The sequence below is a fragment of the Haliotis cracherodii genome, unplaced genomic scaffold (assembly GCF_022045235.1).
Source record: "Haliotis cracherodii isolate W230 unplaced genomic scaffold, xgHalCrac1.p SCAF_6, whole genome shotgun sequence".
In the NCBI taxonomy this organism is placed as follows: Eukaryota; Metazoa; Mollusca; class Gastropoda; order Lepetellida; family Haliotidae; genus Haliotis; species Haliotis cracherodii.
In genome coordinates, this window is record NW_027266319.1 from 35823907 (window position 1) to 35843956 (window position 20050).

At 40.4% G+C, this 20050-nt stretch overlaps 2 protein-coding genes and 1 pseudogene across 4 annotated transcripts in view; 1 reads left to right on the forward strand and 2 right to left on the reverse strand.

Annotated features, from left to right (window-relative positions):
• Nucleotides 1-4223: 4223 nt before the first annotated feature.
• On the reverse strand, nucleotides 4224-4958 carry LOC139446207 (uncharacterized). Its single transcript, XM_071227530.1, has one exon. The coding sequence runs from the start codon at nucleotides 4956-4958 to the stop codon at nucleotides 4224-4226; it is 735 nt and encodes a 244-aa protein (XP_071083631.1).
• A 6398-nt stretch (nucleotides 4959-11356) lies between these two features.
• LOC139446205 (uncharacterized) lies at nucleotides 11357-13366 on the reverse strand (annotated as a pseudogene).
• Nucleotides 13367-16258: 2892 nt separating this feature from the next.
• LOC139446196 (nischarin-like) overlaps nucleotides 16259-20050 on the forward strand; it is a 36003-nt gene continuing 32211 nt past the window's right edge. For all 3 annotated transcript variants that reach the window (XM_071227512.1, XM_071227513.1, XM_071227514.1), the window contains exon 1: nucleotides 16259-16425. In XM_071227512.1, the coding sequence (XP_071083613.1) occupies nucleotides 16339-16425 (87 nt within the window). In that variant the 5' untranslated portion in view covers nucleotides 16259-16338. The remainder of the gene's footprint in view (nucleotides 16426-20050) is intronic.

Genomic DNA, 20050 nt, shown 5'->3' on the forward strand with positions numbered 1-20050 from the left:
AGTTGTACTGTAAGGGATTGAAACTGGGGGTAGAAACTGGTCGTGAATTGATTACATGGGAGTGGCCAAGGTGAAGGGAACGATTGTGGAAATGGTGGGAAATGAGGGTCATGTGTTATGAGAGAGGATAGGTAGTAAAGTGGGAGGAAGAAGATAAGAGAAAAAATAGATGGTGTCTCCAGCTACATGTGATATAGCTAGGGTATATCTAATTCAAAATTACCATACATTCTTGGTTTCAACAAAGAAAGTAAATTCAAATAAACGAGTTAAATTTATACTGTGACAATGCCACATGTACATCTATATGAGGCAAATCTGTGTCCCAAACGTGTATTACTCGTGAAGAAATATAAGATATGACAAAATATATACTTGCTATATCAATGCATGTGTCGTCAGTACTCATCAGGGTGACCCAACTTTTGTGTCCAGATCATGAAACATTTACCATTCACACATGCTTGTCTTTAGAATGTGTTAGTGTCAGTGGCTGCTAGTTGTAAAAAGTGATTTATGGAGGACCAGCTGTGACATGCATATCATATCAACTTATGATCAGTGGTCATGAGAGTAACACCTTTTGGTTTCCATTTTAGAAAACCTTCACCTGTTACCCATTCTTTTCTTAGGAATGTGTTAGGTCAAATCAGCTCCTGGCTCTGAATATTACTTGATGGAAGACCAGCTGTGACCTGGTTCTTTGTGTGTCATCATGGTTTGCCTGGCCCAGACTGGATTACCTTACATGCCACCACAATACAGCTGTAAGATTACCCATTTCTTCAATCACTAACCCATTGGTTTGTTTACCATAACATGTTCCATGTGTGTAATGCTGCATTCAGAGAAACAACTGAGGTTATAAAGTATAATACCGATGTATCAGGTCTATTGGTTTGGAAAATGATACAGGTACTCACTCACATCTTACCAAGTGTGTTCCACATTTGTTTTAATCCCATCAGAGGAATCCATTCTCACCTTGACAGTCAAACTAAAGCATTTCTGAGCTTTTGAATGAGAAAATATCAAACTTCCGTCTCAGTGGACATATTGTATGTTGTCTCTTGTCACTATATTGTGGCAATATTGCCAGTGTGACGTAAACGTTTAACTCAATATCAGACACAGTAATAAAAGCAACTGCCCTCATGTTCTCTTAACATCTGGTGCAAAGTATATGACAAATAATCTAAGTTAAATTAAAATTTGATATTTCCGGGAGTAAAAGCATTTTCAGTCACGAGTGATGCATAAACATCTCAAAGTCATATATTTGAGGGTTTAAAGAGTGTGCCAATCCCCTTTTGGTATGCTGATGCCCATATTGCAATGTTGAACAATTATATTTCGTCTTTCTTTTCATGCAAGGACTGACAATTCTATAATAGATTTGGTTCTTAGCTAATGAGCTTATTCATGGGCTATGCATCGTATGTGAAACACCAATTTAATTTACTTGCATCAGCTGTGAACACTGATATTACTCAAGAATCACAAATGTGACATTAATATTGTTGCAATTTATGGTTCAAGTTAAATTGCTCTCGTCAAGCATTGTTTGAGCAACACAGAGGATTAAAATCACAGAATATAATGGTGGCTTTTCGTTGAAGATACATGCTGATACTTCATGACAATTTACAACCTTGTTCATTTACAACAGTCATACACACTGAGTGACATCACCAAGACAATGCTGTTAGCTATCTATAATTGGTTACTGAGATACCTTTTGCGATGCTTAGCAATGTACTTTCAATCAAATTGTTCCTCTACTTTAACAAACCACACAATTCAACTTCAGTTGTTAAAATAAAACATAACTACTACTTAGACTGCAAATTGATATTTTATTATGAAACCATTGTAGACATAAGTTAGAAACAAGCACATGTTTTTCAGTTACATACTAAATAAACGGCCTCCAACCTCCCCTCACAGCCGCCCCTTTCCACACTTCACATACACTTACAAAACTGTACAGTGACATGTTTCCACTGTATATTTTTCATTACTTGATAGTTGGGCGAATATTTAGATGGTTCACAGAGAAAAAAAAGGAAAGAGTAGGATTGTAGAGACAACATTAAGACAAGAGATAATACAAGACAGGAAACTGTAGTTTAGTAGAGGGAACATTAAGATAATAGCTAGTACAAGAGTAGGAAAGTAGGAAAAACATATTGATGGTTCAAAGAACAACGCTGAAGAGACTAGGATAGTAGAGAGTAGAACAGTAAGACAGTACATTGTACAAAACAGGAAGAGAAGGATATTAGAGACAACATTTAAGATATTAGATAGTTCAAGACAGGAAAGAGTAGGGTAGTAGTAGTAAATGGTAGATAGTACAAAGGTGGAGTGAATGGGATAGTAAAGAGGACTTTACGATAGTTGGCAGTTCTAGGAAGGAAAGAGGATGATAGTCATGGTAGTAGAGAGAATAGAATTAGATATCAGACAGCACATGACAGGAGAGAGCAGGATAGTTGAGGTAGAAAGTAGATCGTAGATAGTACGAAGGTTGGGGAAATGGGATAGTTGAGAGGATATTAAGATAGTATGTAGTAGAAGGAAGGAAAGAGGATGATAGCAAAGCAAAAATAAATAAATAACAGACAGTACAAGGCAGGGGAGAGCAAGATAGGAGAGACAACAATAAGATAGTATATAGTACAAGGCAGGAAAGGGTAGGATAGTGGAGAGCAGAAAAATTAAGATAGCACATGGTACAAGACAGGGGTAGAGTAGCATAGGAGAGACAACAATAAGATAGTAGATAGAACAAAATACCAAAGAATAACAAAGTAGAGAGACAGCACTAGGATAGCAGATAGTAGAAAAATTGGGATGTTACAGAGTGGGGTAGCAATGGTTGGTACTGAGAAATGTTTAAAGGGAAGAACAGGATAGCAGAGAATGGGGAGATGAAGAAAATAACAAAGTACAGATTTGAAGGAAAGCACAAATAATGATTGAGTATGATAGTAGAGAAAAGAAATATATAGCCGACAGTACAAGGCACGGGAGAGTAGGATAGGAGAGACAACAATAAGATAGTAGATAGTACAAGGCAGGAATGAGGAGGATAGTAGAGAGAAGAAAATTAAGATAGCAAATAGTACAAGACAGGAGAGAGAGAGTAGGATAGGAGAGACAACAATAAGATACAAACAAAATACCTAATAGTAACAAAGTAGACAGACAGCACTAGGATAGTAGATAGTAGGAAAATGGAATAGTACAGAGTGGGGTAGCAGTGGTTGGTACTGAGAAATATTTAAAGGGAAGAACAGGATAGCAGAGAAAGGGGAGAAGAAGAAAATAACAAAGTACAGATTTGAAGGAAAGCACAAATAATGAGTATGATAGTAGTGTAGTGTAGGACTGTACTTAGGCAAGTGTAGGGCAGTTAGGATAGTGAATGACTGGAGAGTGCATATAAGTTTGGCAGTACACAGTAGGGTAGTGTTGGACAGTTATTGAGAGGATAGTGTAGGTCAGTAGAGAGTAGGTTAGTGTAGGCCAATACAGTGCAGTGTTGGAGAGTATCCAGACAGGAGAGATAGTAGGATAGATTAGGTAAGTATAGAGTAGGGTAGTAGTGTATGTATGACCGAAGAATAGTTTTGGATAGAATAGGATATTACTGAAGAGGGCAGAGTACGTCTGTACATGGTTGGGTGGTTTAAGACAGTAGAAAGTAAAGAAGAGAATGACAATGCACGGTACAGTAGGAGTGAGTGAGTGAATGTGTATTGTTTTCCGGAGCTTTTAGCAATATTCCAGCAATATCACGGCGGGGGACAACCAGAAATGGGCTTCAGACACTGTACACATGTCAGGATTCGAACCCAGGTCTTCGGGGTCACAAGCAAAAGCTTTAACCACTAGGCTACCAGACCTCCCCAGACTAGTGTAGGAAAGTATGTAGCAGAGTAGTATATGAAAGTACATAGTAGACTCGAGTAGTGTATCACATTACATGGTAGTGTAGATTAGGCCAGTACATGGTAGTGTAAGGTAGCACAGTACATAGAGTAGTGTAGGATAGTACATAGTACAGAAGTGTAGCACAGTAGATGGTAGTGTAGAGCACAACAGTACAAAGTACTGCAAAAAACAATCACTGTTAGCGAAAGACATGAAAATCATGTATAAACATCAACCTACAATACACCAATCTATACCTACCTGTTCCCTGCCCCTTACAGTGTTTAGAAAAAGTCCCTGGTGCCACATGAGAGACTGGAGCTGTACTCAGCCAGGAGAGCTTCCAGGTCCTCAAGAGTGTCCTGGGGCTCCTCCAGTCTCGCCTGCTTCACAGCTTGGGGCACCTCGCTGTTGTCATCTGGGCACTTTCTCTTGCGTGAGGGCAGGGACTCCTTGCTAGGCTCAGATGTGGATTTCTTCTTTTTCCTTAAAATGAGTTTGGTAAGATACAGATATTCCACATCATATTCATCATCAGAGTTTGGCTCACATCTGTCCACTGACTTGGCAGAATGTACGCTTAATGTTGCAGCAGTGACACCACCTGACTTAGGACTCTCTGGTGCTGAAACAACCTTATCCTTTACATTCTTAACAGGGACAGGGGATGTCTTGCAGCCTGTACTGGGCAAGACAGACTTTGGCTTTAAGTAAGCACCATCAGCTGACAACAACTGTTCACCAAAACTAGGTGAGGCCTTAATGATACTATTTCTACCCGCAGACTTGGTGATACGGTTCCCCAGGGGTCTGCTCTGGGTTTTGATGTGCTGAGCTCCAAGAGGCTGAGGCACAAAGTAGGGCTTGCTCTCTGGCTGATGCTTGCTCACTTTCTCCTTCAGAATGCGAGGCTTTGGCTGAGGTTTTGGCCTGAACGTGCGGGGCTTGCATTTGCAGGGCTTGAGCTCGAGTTCCTGCTTTTGATGGACATTGGGTTTTGGGTTGCTTGTTGTAGGCATGGGAGGAGTTTCAACATGGGCCATAGACTGGGGATGAGGAACTGGACTGGGTGGGTCAAGTTGGGGCAGAACACAGGAGAAGGCCTAATGGGCGATACAGTCATTGTATCATTTTTATATTTCATGATTATGTAAGTACATTGGAAGTATATCTCTACTATAAAAACAAGTATAATTATGTTTTGAGTTACGTTTTATAAATCATCAAAAACAAACAAGAATACTCCTGCATACCTCTGGTCTCATCAGCTCCAGGTCTAGCAATGAACTGGGCAGGCTGACAGGCAGCTGGCAGACAGGCATCATCCCCCTACGTCTATTGCAATGTGGCAGCTGGACTGCAGGAGGCAGGGGGGTACCAGTCACAGATGACTGACCTCCAGGCTGAAGGAGTCTTGGCTGTAAGTAACCAGCATCCAGGGAGAGGTTAACAGGATTATTACCAGCTGGTATCCAGATAGTGTTGTTATCTATCAGACATCTGGTCCCATCTCCCAACATCACTGTTGGCAGCCCGGGGAGCAAGCGGGTCACAGGCACTGTAACAGTGAATAGTTTCCTAAACTGCCTACAACTACAAGATAATTCGTCATTTCGTTAATAGTGAAAACCAATATCTAACTGTTCATTAGAATTATGTCTTTTGAAAAGAAGTTCAGCGTGTCTGCAGGAATCCCACGAAGTCGAAAATGTTGTGTATCATGTTCACTAAAGAGTAATATTCCCTTAAATGTTCAGGTTACCAATTACCATCTAAAGTTATTGGGAAACTCTACAATATAACACACTGGAAATTCCGAAAATGTAAATTGGTTATTGTGCAATTCTGTTATAGTAGACCTTCATACAGACAATGGAAATTGAATATGCGGTCCGGAAACATCAGCGTTTCAATTTTTGCATTGTAAACACATTAAAACAATCACATGTTGCTTTGTCACTGGGCAAAATACAAATTTCAAATACCTGTCGTAGTGGGATTCATAGTTCTCTCCACCTCTTCAAGTCGTACACACTTTTAGAGTCGTATTTTGCACGATAAAACTGTGAACACTTCCAGTAATATCTCTCAAAATGGCTGACACACAGGAAGGGCTAGCTGTTGTCATGACGCCGCTACTCTAGGTAAAACCACGCATGCGTCGACTTTATGCATAACTCGACACTTCCGTCTGCCTTACATTGTGAATAAAGATAGATCTACATCAACACTTGGTAGCCATCTATATAAGGTTGAAGATGGAGAAGAAACGTTCTGAAATGCGAAGGTCATTCCAAGGGAAGCTACTCTAGTAGACTTTGCTACTTGACAGGAGTTACCGTGCTTGAATGAGGATTTTATGATCGCTTCAATGAATCATTAAAAAATAGGAGAGGTGAAGGGAAGTACATTGTTAGGACGGGAGTAGGGGCAGGTTGGGAAATGGGGGGCATTGGAGGAGGAGAGGTGTAGGAAAGCACACTGTTAAGACGGGGATAGGACCTGGTGGGGAAATGGATAACATCGGAGGAGACAGTAAGGGATGTAATTTGTGTGATTGATGTAGGAGCAGATGGGGAGAAAGGGGGACATGGGAGTATTTGTAGAGAAGGGACGAGCGGTGGAAGGCCTGACGTAGGTGCAGGTTGGGAAACATAACGGGGTAGATACGTCACGGAGGGGTTGAGGGAAGTACAGTGTTTGGATGGAAGTAGGAGCAAGTGGGGAAAGCAGGAGCTGGTTGAGAAATAGGAGACATGGGAGCAGGAGAGGGGAAGAAAAAAGAAAAGAAAGTGGAGGGAAACAAGGGACATGAGCGAAAGAGACAGGGAAAGGGTTGGATGATACAGAGGCAGGATTAAGGCATGACGAATGGGGAAATGGAAATTATATAGTAGGGCAGGGTAAGGGAAGTTTTGTTGGAGAACGGAGGTCGGGGCTGGTGTGGAAATGGGGACATTAGAGTAGGAGAGAGGAGTTGTATTGTAAGGGACCGAAACTGGAGGTAGAAACTGGTCGTGAATTGATGACATGGGAGTAGCCAAGGTGAAGGGAACTATTGTGGAAATGGTGGGAAATGAGGGTCATGTGTTATGAGAGAGGATAGGAAATAAAGTGGGAGGACGAAGATAAGAGAAAAAATAGATTGAAATTGAAATTCTGTGATAGTTTAGCATTGTCCTCAATGGAATAGTTTAATAATTCCTCTGTAAAGCCTTGTTAACGTATTGAGACCATTTGTGAAAACTAATTTCAGAATAACAGGAGAAACCTGATATGAGCAATAGGTCTTGCACATTGTGAACGACCACAGACCTCTTGGAACTTGTACAACTAACGTTGAACACTGCCACACGTGTCTCCAGCTACATGTGATATGGCTAGGGTATATCTAATTCAAAATTAGCATGACGTTCTCTGTTTCAACAAAGAAAGCAAATGCGCCAAAATGGGATTGGATTTCTGGTTCACCATTTGATTGTCTGGTTTGTTTTCATGCCCCGTGGCATGGCAGGAGTACTGCTGTGTTGTACCAGGAAACAAAGACATACTTTCTTATGTAAGTTTTGCATGTACTACCCGTAGGTTAGGAAATGTTTACCATTTTCGTGAACACCTGGTGTCATTAACTAATTTTCACCCTTCTATCCATAAACTTTTTATGTCTATTTTGCCTATACAATCAATGGAATCTGCTTCTTGCAAGGCAAGGCAAGGACGTTTAATAATTTACTGCAGTGTAAAACCATACTCAATCCTCAGGTTCTGTGTTACTTAACGTTAAAGAAATAAAAAAGGTAAATTGTGATAGGTAATGACATTATTTCCGTCATGTTATATCATAAATTGGTCATAAAACCGTTTCGGATTTCATATGTCTGAAAAGGAAGTTTCATAGTTTTCATATTTTCATATGACACATTCTCTATATAGCTGAGAGAACGGCTCTGGCAAATACATACATCTGTATCCCAATCGTGTATTGCTCGTGAAGAAATATATAAGACAAAATACATACTTGCTATATCAATGCATGTATCATCAGTGCTCATCAGAGTGACCCATCTTTTGTGTCCAGGTCATGAAACATTTACCATTCACACATGCTTGTCTTTAAAATGTGTTAGTGTCAATGGCTGCTTGTTGTAAAAAGTGATCTATGGAGGACCAGCTGTGACATGCATATTATATCAAATTATGATCAGTGCTCCTGAGAGTAACACCTTTTGGTTTCCATATTAGAAAACTTTTACCTGTCACCCATTCTTGTCTTAGGAATGTGTAGGTCAAATCAGCTCCTGGCTATCAATATTATATGATGGAGGACCAGCTGTGACATGGTTCGTTGTGTGTCATCATGGTTTATCTGGTCCAGACTGAAATACCTTACATGCCACCACAATACAGCTGTAAGATTACCCACTACTTCAATATCTCACCCATTGGTTTGTTTACCATAACATGTTCCATGTGTGTGTTGCTGCATTCAGAGAAACAACTGAGGCTATAGAAGTATAATACCGATGTATCAGGTCTATTGGTTTGGAAAATGATACAGGTACTCACTCACATCTTACAAAGTATGTTCCACATTTGTTTTAATCCCATCAGAGGAATCAATTCTCACCTTGACAGTCAAACTAAAGCATTTCTGAGCTTTTGAATGAGAAAATATCAAACTTCCGTCTCAGTGGACATATTGTATGTTGTCTCTTGTCACTATATTGTGACAATATTGCCAGTGTGACGTAAACGTTTAACTCAATGTCAGACACAACAATTAAAGGATCTTTTCTTGCAAGGAGTGACAATTTGATAATTAATTTGGCTCTAAGCTAATGAGCTTACTTGGCCATGCATTGTATGTGAAATACCAGTTTAATTTACTTGCATCAACTGTGAACACTGATATTACTCAAGAATCACAAATGTGACATTGTTGCAATTTATGGTTCAAGTTACATTGCTCTCGTCAAGCATTGTTTGTGCAACATTGTGGATCAAAATCACAGAATATAATGGTGACTTTTCGTTGAAGATACATGCTGATACAACCTTGTTCATTTATAACAGTCATACACACTGAGTGACATCACCAAGACAATGCTGTTAACTATCTATAATTGGTTACTGAGATACCTTTTGCGATGCTTAGCAATGTACTTTCAATCAAATTGTTCCTCTACTTTAACAAACCACACAATTCAACTTCAGTTGTTAAAATAAAACATAACTACTACTTAGACTGCAAAGTGGTATTTTATTATGAAACCATTGTAGACAAAAATTAGAAACAAGCACATATTTTTCAGTTACATACTAAATAAACGGCCTCCAACCTCCCCTCACAGCCGCCCCTTTCCACACTTCACATACACTTACAAAACTGTACAGTGACATGTTTCCACTGCATAATTTTCATAACTTGATAGTAGAGCGAATATTTAGATGCCCACGGTGAAAAAAAACAGGAAATAGTAGGATAGTCTAGACAACATTAAGATAAGAGATAATACAAGACAGGAAACTAGTTTAGCAGAGGGAACATTAAGATAATAGCTAGTACAAGACAGGAGAGAGTAGGATAGTAGGGGAAACATACAGATGGTTCAAAACACAACGCTGGAGAGACCAGGATAGTAGAGAGTAGAACAGTAAGACGGGAGGAAGAGAAGGGTATTAGAGACATAGATATTAAATAGTACAAGACAGGAAAGGGTAGGAAAGTGGAGGTAGATAGTTGATGGTAGATAGTACAAAGGTGGAGAGAATGGGATAGTAGGGGGACATTAAGATAGTAGGTAGCAGAAGGAAGGAAAGAGCATGATAGTAGAGAAAAGAAATGAAATAGCAGACAGTACAAGGCAGGGGAGAGTAGGATAGGCCAAACAATAAGATAGTATATGGCACAAGACAGGGAAGAGTAGGATAGCAGAGGTAGATACTGATAATAGATGGGAGATAGTAGAAAAGTGGAGAGAATTGGATAGTAGAGAGGACTTTACGATAGTAGGTAGCACTAGGAAGGAGAGGAAGATAGTCATGGTAGTAGAGAGAATAGAATTAAATATCAGACAGCACACGACAGGGTAGAGTAGGATAGTAGAGGTAGAAAGTAGATCGTAGATAGTACGAAGGTGGAGGGAATGGGATAGTAGAGAGGATATTAAGATAGTATGTAGTAGAAGGAAGGAAAGAATATGATAGTAGAGAAAAAAAATAGCAGACAGTAAAGGGCAGGGGGGAGTAGGATAGGAGAGACAACAATAGGATAGTAGGTAGAACAAAATACCAAAGAGTAACAAAGTAGAGAGAGAGCGCTAGGATAGTAGATAGTAGAACAATTCGGATAGTACAGACTGGGGTGGCAATGGTTGATACTGAGAAATGTTTAAAGGGAAGAACAGGATAGCAGAGAATGGGGAGGAGAAGAAAATAAGAAAGTACAGATGTGAAGGAAAGTACAAATAATGATTGAGTATGATAGTAGTGTAGTGTAGGACTGTACTTAGGCAAGTGTAGGGCGGTTAGGATAGTGAATGACTGGAGAGTGCATATATGTTTGGCAGTACACAGTAGGGTAGTGTTGGACAGTAATTGAGAGGATAGTGTAGGTCAGTAGAGAGTAGGTTAGTATAGGCCAATACAGTGCAGTGTAGGACAGTATCCAGACAGGAAAGATAGTAGGATAGATTAGGTAAGTATAGAGGAGGGTAGTAGTGTATGGCAGTAGAATAGTGTAGGATAGAATAGAATAGTACAGAAGAGGGCATAGTACGTCAGTGCATGGTTGGGTGGTTTAGGACAGTACAAAGTAAAGAAGAGAGTGAGTGAGTGAGTGAGTGAGTGAGTGTATGGCATTCCGGAGCTTTTAGCAATATTCCAGCAATATCACCGCGGGGGACAACCAGAAATGGGCTTCAGACACAGTACACATGTCAGGATTCGAACCCAGGTCTTCGGTGTCACAAGCAAAAGCTTTAACCACTAGGCTACCAGACTGCCCCAGACTAGTGTAAGAAAGTATGTAGCAGAGTAGTATATGAAAAAAAATAGTAGACTCGAGTAGTGTATCACATAACATGGTAGTGTTGATTAGGCCAGTACATGGTAGGGTAAGGTAGTACAGTACATAGTAGAGTAGTGTAGGATAGTACAGAGTAGGGTGGTGTATGGCAAAACATAGTATAGTTGTGTATGACAGTGCACGGTAGAGTTGTGTCAGATAGTACATAGCAGAGTAGTGTAGGATAGTACATAGTACAGAAGTGTAGCACAGTAGATGGTAGTGTAGTGCACAACAGTACAAAGTAGTACAAACACAATGACTGTTAGCGAAAGACATGAAGATCATATATAAACATCAACCTAACTATACACCAATCTATACCTACCTGTTCCCTGCCCCTTACACTGTTTAGAAAAAGTCCCTGGTCCCACGTGAGAGACTGGAGCTGTACTCAGCCAGGAGAGCTTCCAGATCCTCAAGAGTGTCCTGGGGCTCGTCCAGTCTCGCCTGCTTTACAGCTTGGGGCACCTCGCTGTTGTCATCTGGGCACTTTCTCTTGCGTGAGGGCAGGGACTCCTTGCTGGCCTCAGATGTGGATTTCTTCTTTTTCCTTAAAATGAGTTTGGTAAGATACAGATATTCCACATCATATTCATCATCAGAGTTTGGCTCACATCTGTCCACCGACTTGGCAGAATGTACGCTTAATGTTGCAGCAGTGACACCACCTGACTTAGGACTCTCTGGTGCTGAAACAACCTTATCCTTTACATTCTTAACAGGGACAGGGGATGTCTTGAAACCTGTACTGGGCAAGACAGACTTTGGCTTTAAGTAAGCACCATCAGCTGACAACAACTGTTCAGCAAAACTAATCTTAGCCTTAATGATACTATTTCTACCCGCAGACTTGGTGATACGGTTCCCCAGGGGTCTGCTCTGGGTTTTGATGTGCTGAGCTCCAAGAGGCTGAGGCACAAAGTAGGGCTTGCTCTCTGGTTGATGCTTGATCACTTTCTCCTTCAGAATGCGAGGCTTTGGCTGAGGTTTTGGCCTGAACGTGCGGGGCTTGCATTTGCAGGGCTTGAGCTCGAGTTTCTGCTTTTGATGGACATTGGGTTTTGGGTAGCTTGTTGAAGGCATGGGAGGAGTTTCAACATGGGCCATTGACTGGGGATGAGGAACTGGACTGGGTGGGTCAAGTTGGGGCAGAACACAGGAGAGGGCCTAATGGGCGATACAGTCAATGTATCATTTTTATATTTCATGATTATGTAAGTACAATGGAAGTATATTTTTACTATAAAAGTAGGTATAATTATCTTTTGGGTTACGTTTTATACATCATCAAAAAAACCAAGAATACTCCTGAATACCTCTGGTCTCATCAGCTCCAGGTCTAGCACTGAGCTGGGCAGGCTGACAGGCAGCTGGCAGACAGGCATCATCTCCCTACTTCTACTGCAAGGTGGTAGCTGGACTGCAGAAGGCAGGGGGGTACCAGTCACAGATGACTGACCTCCAGGCTGAAGGAGTCTTGGCTGTAGGTAACCAACATCCAGGGAGAGGTTAACAGGGTTACCAGCTGGTATCCAAATAGTGTTGTTATCTATCAGACATCTGGTCCCATCTCCCATCACCACTGCTGGCAACCCGGGAGGCAAGTGGGTCACAGGCACTGTAACAGTGAATAGTTTCAGCGTTAGAAATTGGCACTGGTCCTGTAGTCCCTACCAAACTGCCGAATAGTAAAGGACTAGTAGAAATTGGCCCATTTTAAGGGTTTTGCTATATGTTATCATTATTAGGACTAGTGGACAAAAACTGTTAGTTTCTAACCCTGAGTTTACTAACTGCCTACAAATTATTTCGTCATTTCGATAAGAATGATAACAAATATCTAACTGTTCATTAGATTTAAAGCTTTTGAAAAGAAGTTCAGCGTGTCTGCAGGAAGTCAACGAAGTCGAAAATGTGTATCATGTTCACTTTCATGTACAACTAAACTTTCCTAAAATATTCAGGTTACTAATCACCATCTAAAGTTATAGTGAAACACACTGGAAATTCCAATTCCGAAAATGTAAATTGGTTATTGTGCAATTCTATAATAGAAGACGTTCATACAGACAATGAAAATTGAATATGCGGTCCGGAAACATCAGCGTTTCATTCTTTGCATTGTAAACACATTAAAACAATCACATGTTGCTTTGTCACTGGGCAAAATACAAATTTCAAATACCTGTCGTAGTGGGATTCATAGTTCTCTCCACCTCTTCAAGTCGTACACACTTTTAGAGTCGTATTTTGCACGATAAAACTGTGAACACTTCCAGTGATATCTCTCAAAATGGCTGACACAGAGGAAGGGCTAACTGTTGTCATGACGCCGCTACTCTAGGCAAAACCACGCATGCGTCGACTTTATGCATAACTCGGCACTTCCATCTGCCTTACATTGTAAATATAGACAGATCTACACCAACACTTGGTAGCCATCTATATAAGGTTGAAGATGGAGAAGAAACGTTGTTAAATGCGAAGGTCATTCCAAGGGAAGCTACTCTTAAAGTTTGATACTTAAAAGGAGTTACCTTGCTTGAATGAGGATTTTATTCAAGCTTCAATCAATCATTAAAGTATACTTCATGTTTGCAATGAGAGTGAGTAAGTGGGTTACTTGTGGGCCACCTGTGCCCCCTTTGCAATGTTAAATGAAATACACCGACACTACATCTGTTAAGGTTTAGGCTGTTCATTACCTTTGTACATGTATATAGTAATTGATAAACAGATTACGTCAACGTATTACTTTCTCTCAGCTTGAGGGAATGTTCAAGATTGAAGTGTCACAATGGCTACTACAGGAATCAAGCGGGAGTCATCTGAAAATCCTTATCTTATGCAAAATAATTCAATAGAAGGGAAGCCAATGAAGTCACTGCAACATAATTCATTAACCCCTTCCCTTGGCAACAATGGTTATTATAAGAATAATTATAGCGCCAAAGCACAGTTGCTCAACAGGAATATTCAAAGTAAGAAAGATAGTGATGTAGAGCGAAATCCTTGCCATAAAGTAAGAAATGTGTAGCTGGAAATCAAACTGGTTGTATATGTATATATTTCATTCAAAGAGGACAAGGGAGTATATTGGTAAGCTGGACATTAGAGCAGGTGAAGAAGTGGGAACAAAAGTGGGGAAATGGAAGAGGAGAGGGGAAGGGAAGTACATTGGTAGGACGGAGGTAGGGGCAGGTGGGGAAATGGAAGAGGAGAGGGGAAGGGAAGTACATTGGTAGGACGGAGGTAGGGGCAGGTGGGGAAATGGAAGAGGGGAGGTGAAGGGAAGTACATTGGTAGGACGGAGGTTGGGGCAGGTGGGGAAATGGAAGAGGAGAGGGGAAGGGAAGTACATTGGTAGGACGGAGGTAGGGGCAGGTGGGGAAATGGAAGAGGAGAGGGGAAGGGAAGTACATTGGTAGGACGGAGGTAGGGGCAGGTGGGGAAATGGAAGAGGGGAGGTGAAGGGAAGTACATTGGTAGGACGGAGGTAGGGGCAGGTGGGGAAATGGAAGAGGAGAGGGGAAGGGAAGTACATTGGTAGGACGGAGGTAGGGGCAGGTGGGGAAATGGAAGAGGAGAGGTGAAGGGAAGTATATTGGTAGGACGGAGGTAGAGGCAGGTGGGGAAATGGAAGAGGAGAGGTGAAGGGAAGTACATTGGTAGGACGGAGGTTGGGGCAGGTGGGGAAATGGAAGAGGACATGCATTGGAGGAGGAGAGGTGAAGGGAAGTGAAATGGTAGGACGGAGGTTGGGGCAGGTGGGGAAATGGAAGAGGAGAGGTGAATGGAAATACATTGTAACACGGAGGTAGAGGCAGGTGGGGATGAAGGAAATTGGAGGAGACAGTAAGGGATGCAATTGGTGTGACGGATGTGGGAGCAGATGGGGGAAAAGGGGAACATGGGTGTATTTGTTGAGAAGGGAAGTGCAGTGGAAGGCCTGAATTAGGTGCAGATTGGGAAATTTAAAGGAGACGGGGGATATAGGACACAGAGAAGAGGAGGGAAGTACAGTTGTGAGATGGAGGTAGGACAAAGTGGGGAAGATAGGAGCTAGTTCAGAAATATGAGACATTAGGGCAGGAGAGGGGATTGGCATGGCAGGAGTACCGCTGTGTTGTGCCAGGAAACAAAGACATACTTTCTTATGCAAATTGTGAAGGTACTATTTGGTTCAAGGCTATTTTGCCTTTACAAGCAATGGAATCCGCTTATTCCCTGGCGGGGACGTTTAATAATTTACAGCAGTGTAAAACCATACTCAATCCTCAGTTTCTGTGTTACGTTTAGTTACAAAAATGAAAGGTAGATTGTGCTTGGGAACGACATTATTTCCATCGTGTTGTGTCATTAATTAGTCATAAAACTGTTTTGGATTTCATATGTCAGAAAAGAAGTTCCATAGTTAACTTTTCATATTTTCATAAGACAGATTCTCTTAATAGCTGAGAGAACGGCTCTAGTAAATACATGAGCTGAAATTAAACCGTCACAATGCCACGAGTAAATCTGCATGAGGCAAAACTGTGTACCAACCGTGTATTGCCCAGGAAGAAGTATATGATATGAAACAACATATTCTTGCTATATCAATGCGTGTGTCGTCAGTACTCATCAGAGTGACCCACCTTTTTGTGTCCAGATCATGAAACATTTACCATTCACCCACGCTTGTCTTCAGAATGTGTTATCCCAATTGCGTGGACCGATGCTTATGATGTCAATCACTGGATTGTCTGGTCCAGACTCGATTATTTACAGACCGCAGTAGATGAAATATTGCGGAGTGCTGAATTAAACAACAAACAAACAAACACATTTCACTTTACATCACCAACTCATCACTAAGACGGCCTGTTGATTACAGACTTCCTGAATGTCGACGCGTTATTAACCTACAGAAGAGTAAGGAATTTTCACGGGAAGTCGTTATTGGTCAGTAAATAAAAATATATGTCCCCTATATGTTCTCTACTTACATATAGGGGGTATATATTTTTATTTACTGACCAATAACAAGTTCCTGTGGGAATTATCCAAGGTGAAGGGACTGTTTCGATTTGCTTTCTGTGATCCAAACATTTTTCTAATTCATAGTTCTACTGATGTCTGAATGTTGATGGATTTCTGATGCTTATCAAGAAATTCCGTAACAAATTGCATAGATTTTACAAGCGCTTCCAAGGGAGGTCACTCTAAATATCTACATCCTGACAAGAGAGGGCGTGTGTTTGACGACAGAACATGGCGTCGAACTGTGTCAAGTAATCATGAGAAGATATTTGTAAACATGATAAGATGGTGATGAAGCATAATTGACAATGGCTCACTTCGGTAAAGATCTCGACTCCTTCAGCGCTTCAAGAACTGTGCGAATCCTGAGTTCTGAATCAGCTGAAAACTATACGGTAGGTGGGACGACGTCATGTGTTTAAAAAGTCGATGTTCATGTATTGCAACCTTTGTTTTTGTTGCAATCATTACATAAGACATTCCCACCGAACCTGTTTACTGTGGGTAGTATAGGGGCGTTTATTTGAATTTCCAAAGGTTTGATGAATATGTGTACTGTGTCCTTCTCTTTGTCGTGTGCAGTGGTCTTCGGTACTGTTCATTACCCACTGGTTATGCAGGTCACGATAACATCATGCAATAAAGTAGGAAGTGGCCTAATGAAACACTTGTGTACAAGGAGCGGACAGCACTTCGTGACCAGTACAGGAAATATCTGAAAAACAACTGAGCGCGTGGGTCAGGTTGAACAACATGCTAGTGCATAGTTTGCAGGGTTAGAAATTGGCACTAGTCCTGTAGACTACAGGACTAGTGCCAATTTCTAACCCTGTAAACCATGGTTAGAAATTGGCACTAGTGTAGTCCTGGCCAAACTGCCCAATAGTAAAGGTATCATAAGGACTAGTAGAAATTTGCCATTTTTAAGGGTTTTGCTATATCTTATCATTATAAGGACTAGTGGACTGAAACTGTTAGTTTCTACCGCTGGTTTATGGTCCAAACAGAAACATGTGATAATATCAATTTTTGCAGTATTAGAAATTGGCATTAGTCCTGTAGTCCTGTAGTTCTTGCCAAACTGCCCATAAGTTACAGTATCGTAAGGTCTAGTAGAAAATTGCCATTTTTAAGGGTTTTGCTTTATGTTATCATTATATGGACTTGTGGAGCAAAAATATTAGTTTCTACCGCTGTCTTGTGATGTTTCAATGACACATTAAAAACACAACTGATTCAAAGACTCATTGTGTCCCTGATCATTGGTGGAGAGTATTTGATCAAGGTATTTGTTCATTGTACAGTTAAACTTTAGCAATACAATGCTCATCATTTATACATGTTACATGGCTTATTTATTTTAACAATAATAATAGATTACAGTTTGTGTCATAAGCCTTTTAAAGAGATTTACAGTAAACTATAAATGTGGGATTAAATCATTTATAAAGCATATGGAAATGAATGAAAACATTTGGACTTGCAGATGATCACTCCAGCTTGATAACGTATAAGAATCTACATAAAATCATAGCTACTGGTATTTGCAATATTCCAGGAGTTGTTATGCATAAGGTTGTACGCTTTCTTGCTTACAGAAACTGATTCTCAACTTAAAAGTCTAATTTATTAAAGTCTCCCCCAAAATGAGGTTGCCAACCCCCTATTGGTACGTCTATTTAGAAGGTATTGATACTCAGCAATGTGGTATGTGGGACAAATATAAAATTGTATTTGGGGTGCAGATTCAATATTTATATGAAAAAATAATGGTGTATGCAAAAGTTTCTTTTATTTATTTACATTTTTTCCATATTTTATCAGTAGTTTTACTTGAAATCGCACCCTTTTCTCAATGCTTTTGAGATTTGTGTTGAGTAGTGTTCTGGTTTCAGGGAAGATCAGTTGAGACTTGGGGTGGAAATCTTAGATGGTATTCAGGATTCAGGGGAGGAGCAGGGTGGCACCCTAAAAGAAAATATATGAACTAGTACACACCCACACAATTGACGATTTCGGGTCTTCCATTCACCAAGAATAACAAAATCACTTCATTGGTATTTAGAGTAATGCACTGTAAACAAAACAAAATGGAGGACGTCGCTCAACTATGATGTCACAGCTACAGCTTGGCATTCAGCTGGGATTTAAATATGTAATGCACTGGTTGTTAGATCAGGGCAGTTGTTTGTTGTTTTTTAGATAAGAATGAAATCACATATGACTCTTTTTCCATGTAAATATGTACTTTGTAAGACTATTTAACATAAATGTTTTAAAAAGTTTGTTTTCAGTAGAGCTCCTGGCTACTCCTCTGAACTTGGTTCTTCACATCATTTTCAGTCAGTTTTAGTGTTTTTATATGGGACTAATATTTTACTAGACTGAACAGAATTTGACTAGACTTGGGTTTTGAACTAGTGGATAAAGTCACAGGTGGAGGTTTTCTTCATGATAAATGACGATTGATTGGTTTGGACAAACTGATTACGAGCTATGATCAGTGATGAAATCCAAATACAAGTTCAGGGGCCAATATGGCTTTTGCTTATGATTGCTTTCCTTACATTGTAATCACAACAAGGCATTAATAGACTGCTGGACCCTGTTTTCTTATAACTGTGAATACCATGAAGATCTGGGTTAGAATAGGTCTTCAGCGACCCATGCTTGCCGTAAAATGTGACTGTGCTTGTTGTAAGAGGCAACTAATGGGATCGGGTGGTCAGGCTTGCTGACTTGGTTGATGTATGTCATCATATCCCAACTGAGTAGATCGATGCTCATGACATCAATGACTTGATCGTCTGGTCCATACTCGATTATTTACAGACCACCATCATATTGCTGGAGTGTGGCGTTAAACAACAAACAAACAAACAAACAAAACAGCTTCTTTTCAGTAGTGGTTGTTGGGACATATTCCACTATATTTGGAAACAAACATTTTAGGCAGTCCATTGATAAATATGTCATTGAAAGGGCCATATGAAAACACCCATAAAATAACAGAAAATAATGGTGTTGGTATCTGGAGGTACTGCACAGGTGAGAGTGACATTGACATTCATCCACAACTAATCTTCTTGACTAATTCATTCACGATACTCTGGAAAACTGAGTCTCAGCACTTGTGGAGTTAATAAGACCAATCCCACTCATCATGATACTCTCACAAATCCATTTAGATCATTTGACAATGTATCCATGGAAACTATTTATTGTGCTTATGTTGGCCAGTTTCCCCAGTAAGTGTACAACTTGAACAGGAGGCCTTTCACAAACTTCGGACTCTCATAATGGAAGAGTTTCTCTCGCAACAAACTTTTTTTAAGTTTTGAAATTATGGATTTACTAATTGAAAAGCAAAATATTGACCAGTGATTTGGCTGAAACACTTCCATTCTTATACCGGGACTGCACTTTTTTTCACCCCCCTCGTTATTTAGCCCCTGGGCCTAAAAATGGAAAAATAAATTGCTTATAAGGCCATTGGCTTAATTTAAATATAAACATTGAATGATGTGCTGGTAAAAGTGAGTGTATTATTTTACGCCTTTGGTAGTAATGTTCCAGGCAAGGGGCTACACACATTGAACCTATGTGGGGAATTGAAACCATGCCTTTGGTGGGACGAGTGAACGCTATAACCACAAGGCTACCTAACAGCCCTTCTGAAGAATTGCATACCCGTGCTCGTGGGTTTCACCGAAGTGGTAAACGTCTGAGACCTGCATCACTTTGGGCTTTCCTCCCACATTAAGCTGACACGCCGTGATATAACTGGAATACTGTTAAAAGCGGCGTTAAACCCAACTCACTCACTCACTCTGAAGAATTGATCATATGCACTGACATCATATTTCATCTCGTGTATGTGGCATGTTAACAAACAAAGGACTTACACATCTAAAAATAGATGCTGCCATTGTTACAACATCTGCAGCTGTTGTGACAATATCTGTGTGGAACAATAGTTATTACTTGGCTGTAAATAAGTCTTGCAAATGTCACCAGTGG

Bases quoted from the DNA above. Each gene is read 5' to 3' on its own strand.
- LOC139446207 (XM_071227530.1), bottom strand. From the start codon at position 4,958: ATGCCTACAACAAGCAACCCAAAACCCAATGTCCATCAAAAGCAGGAA.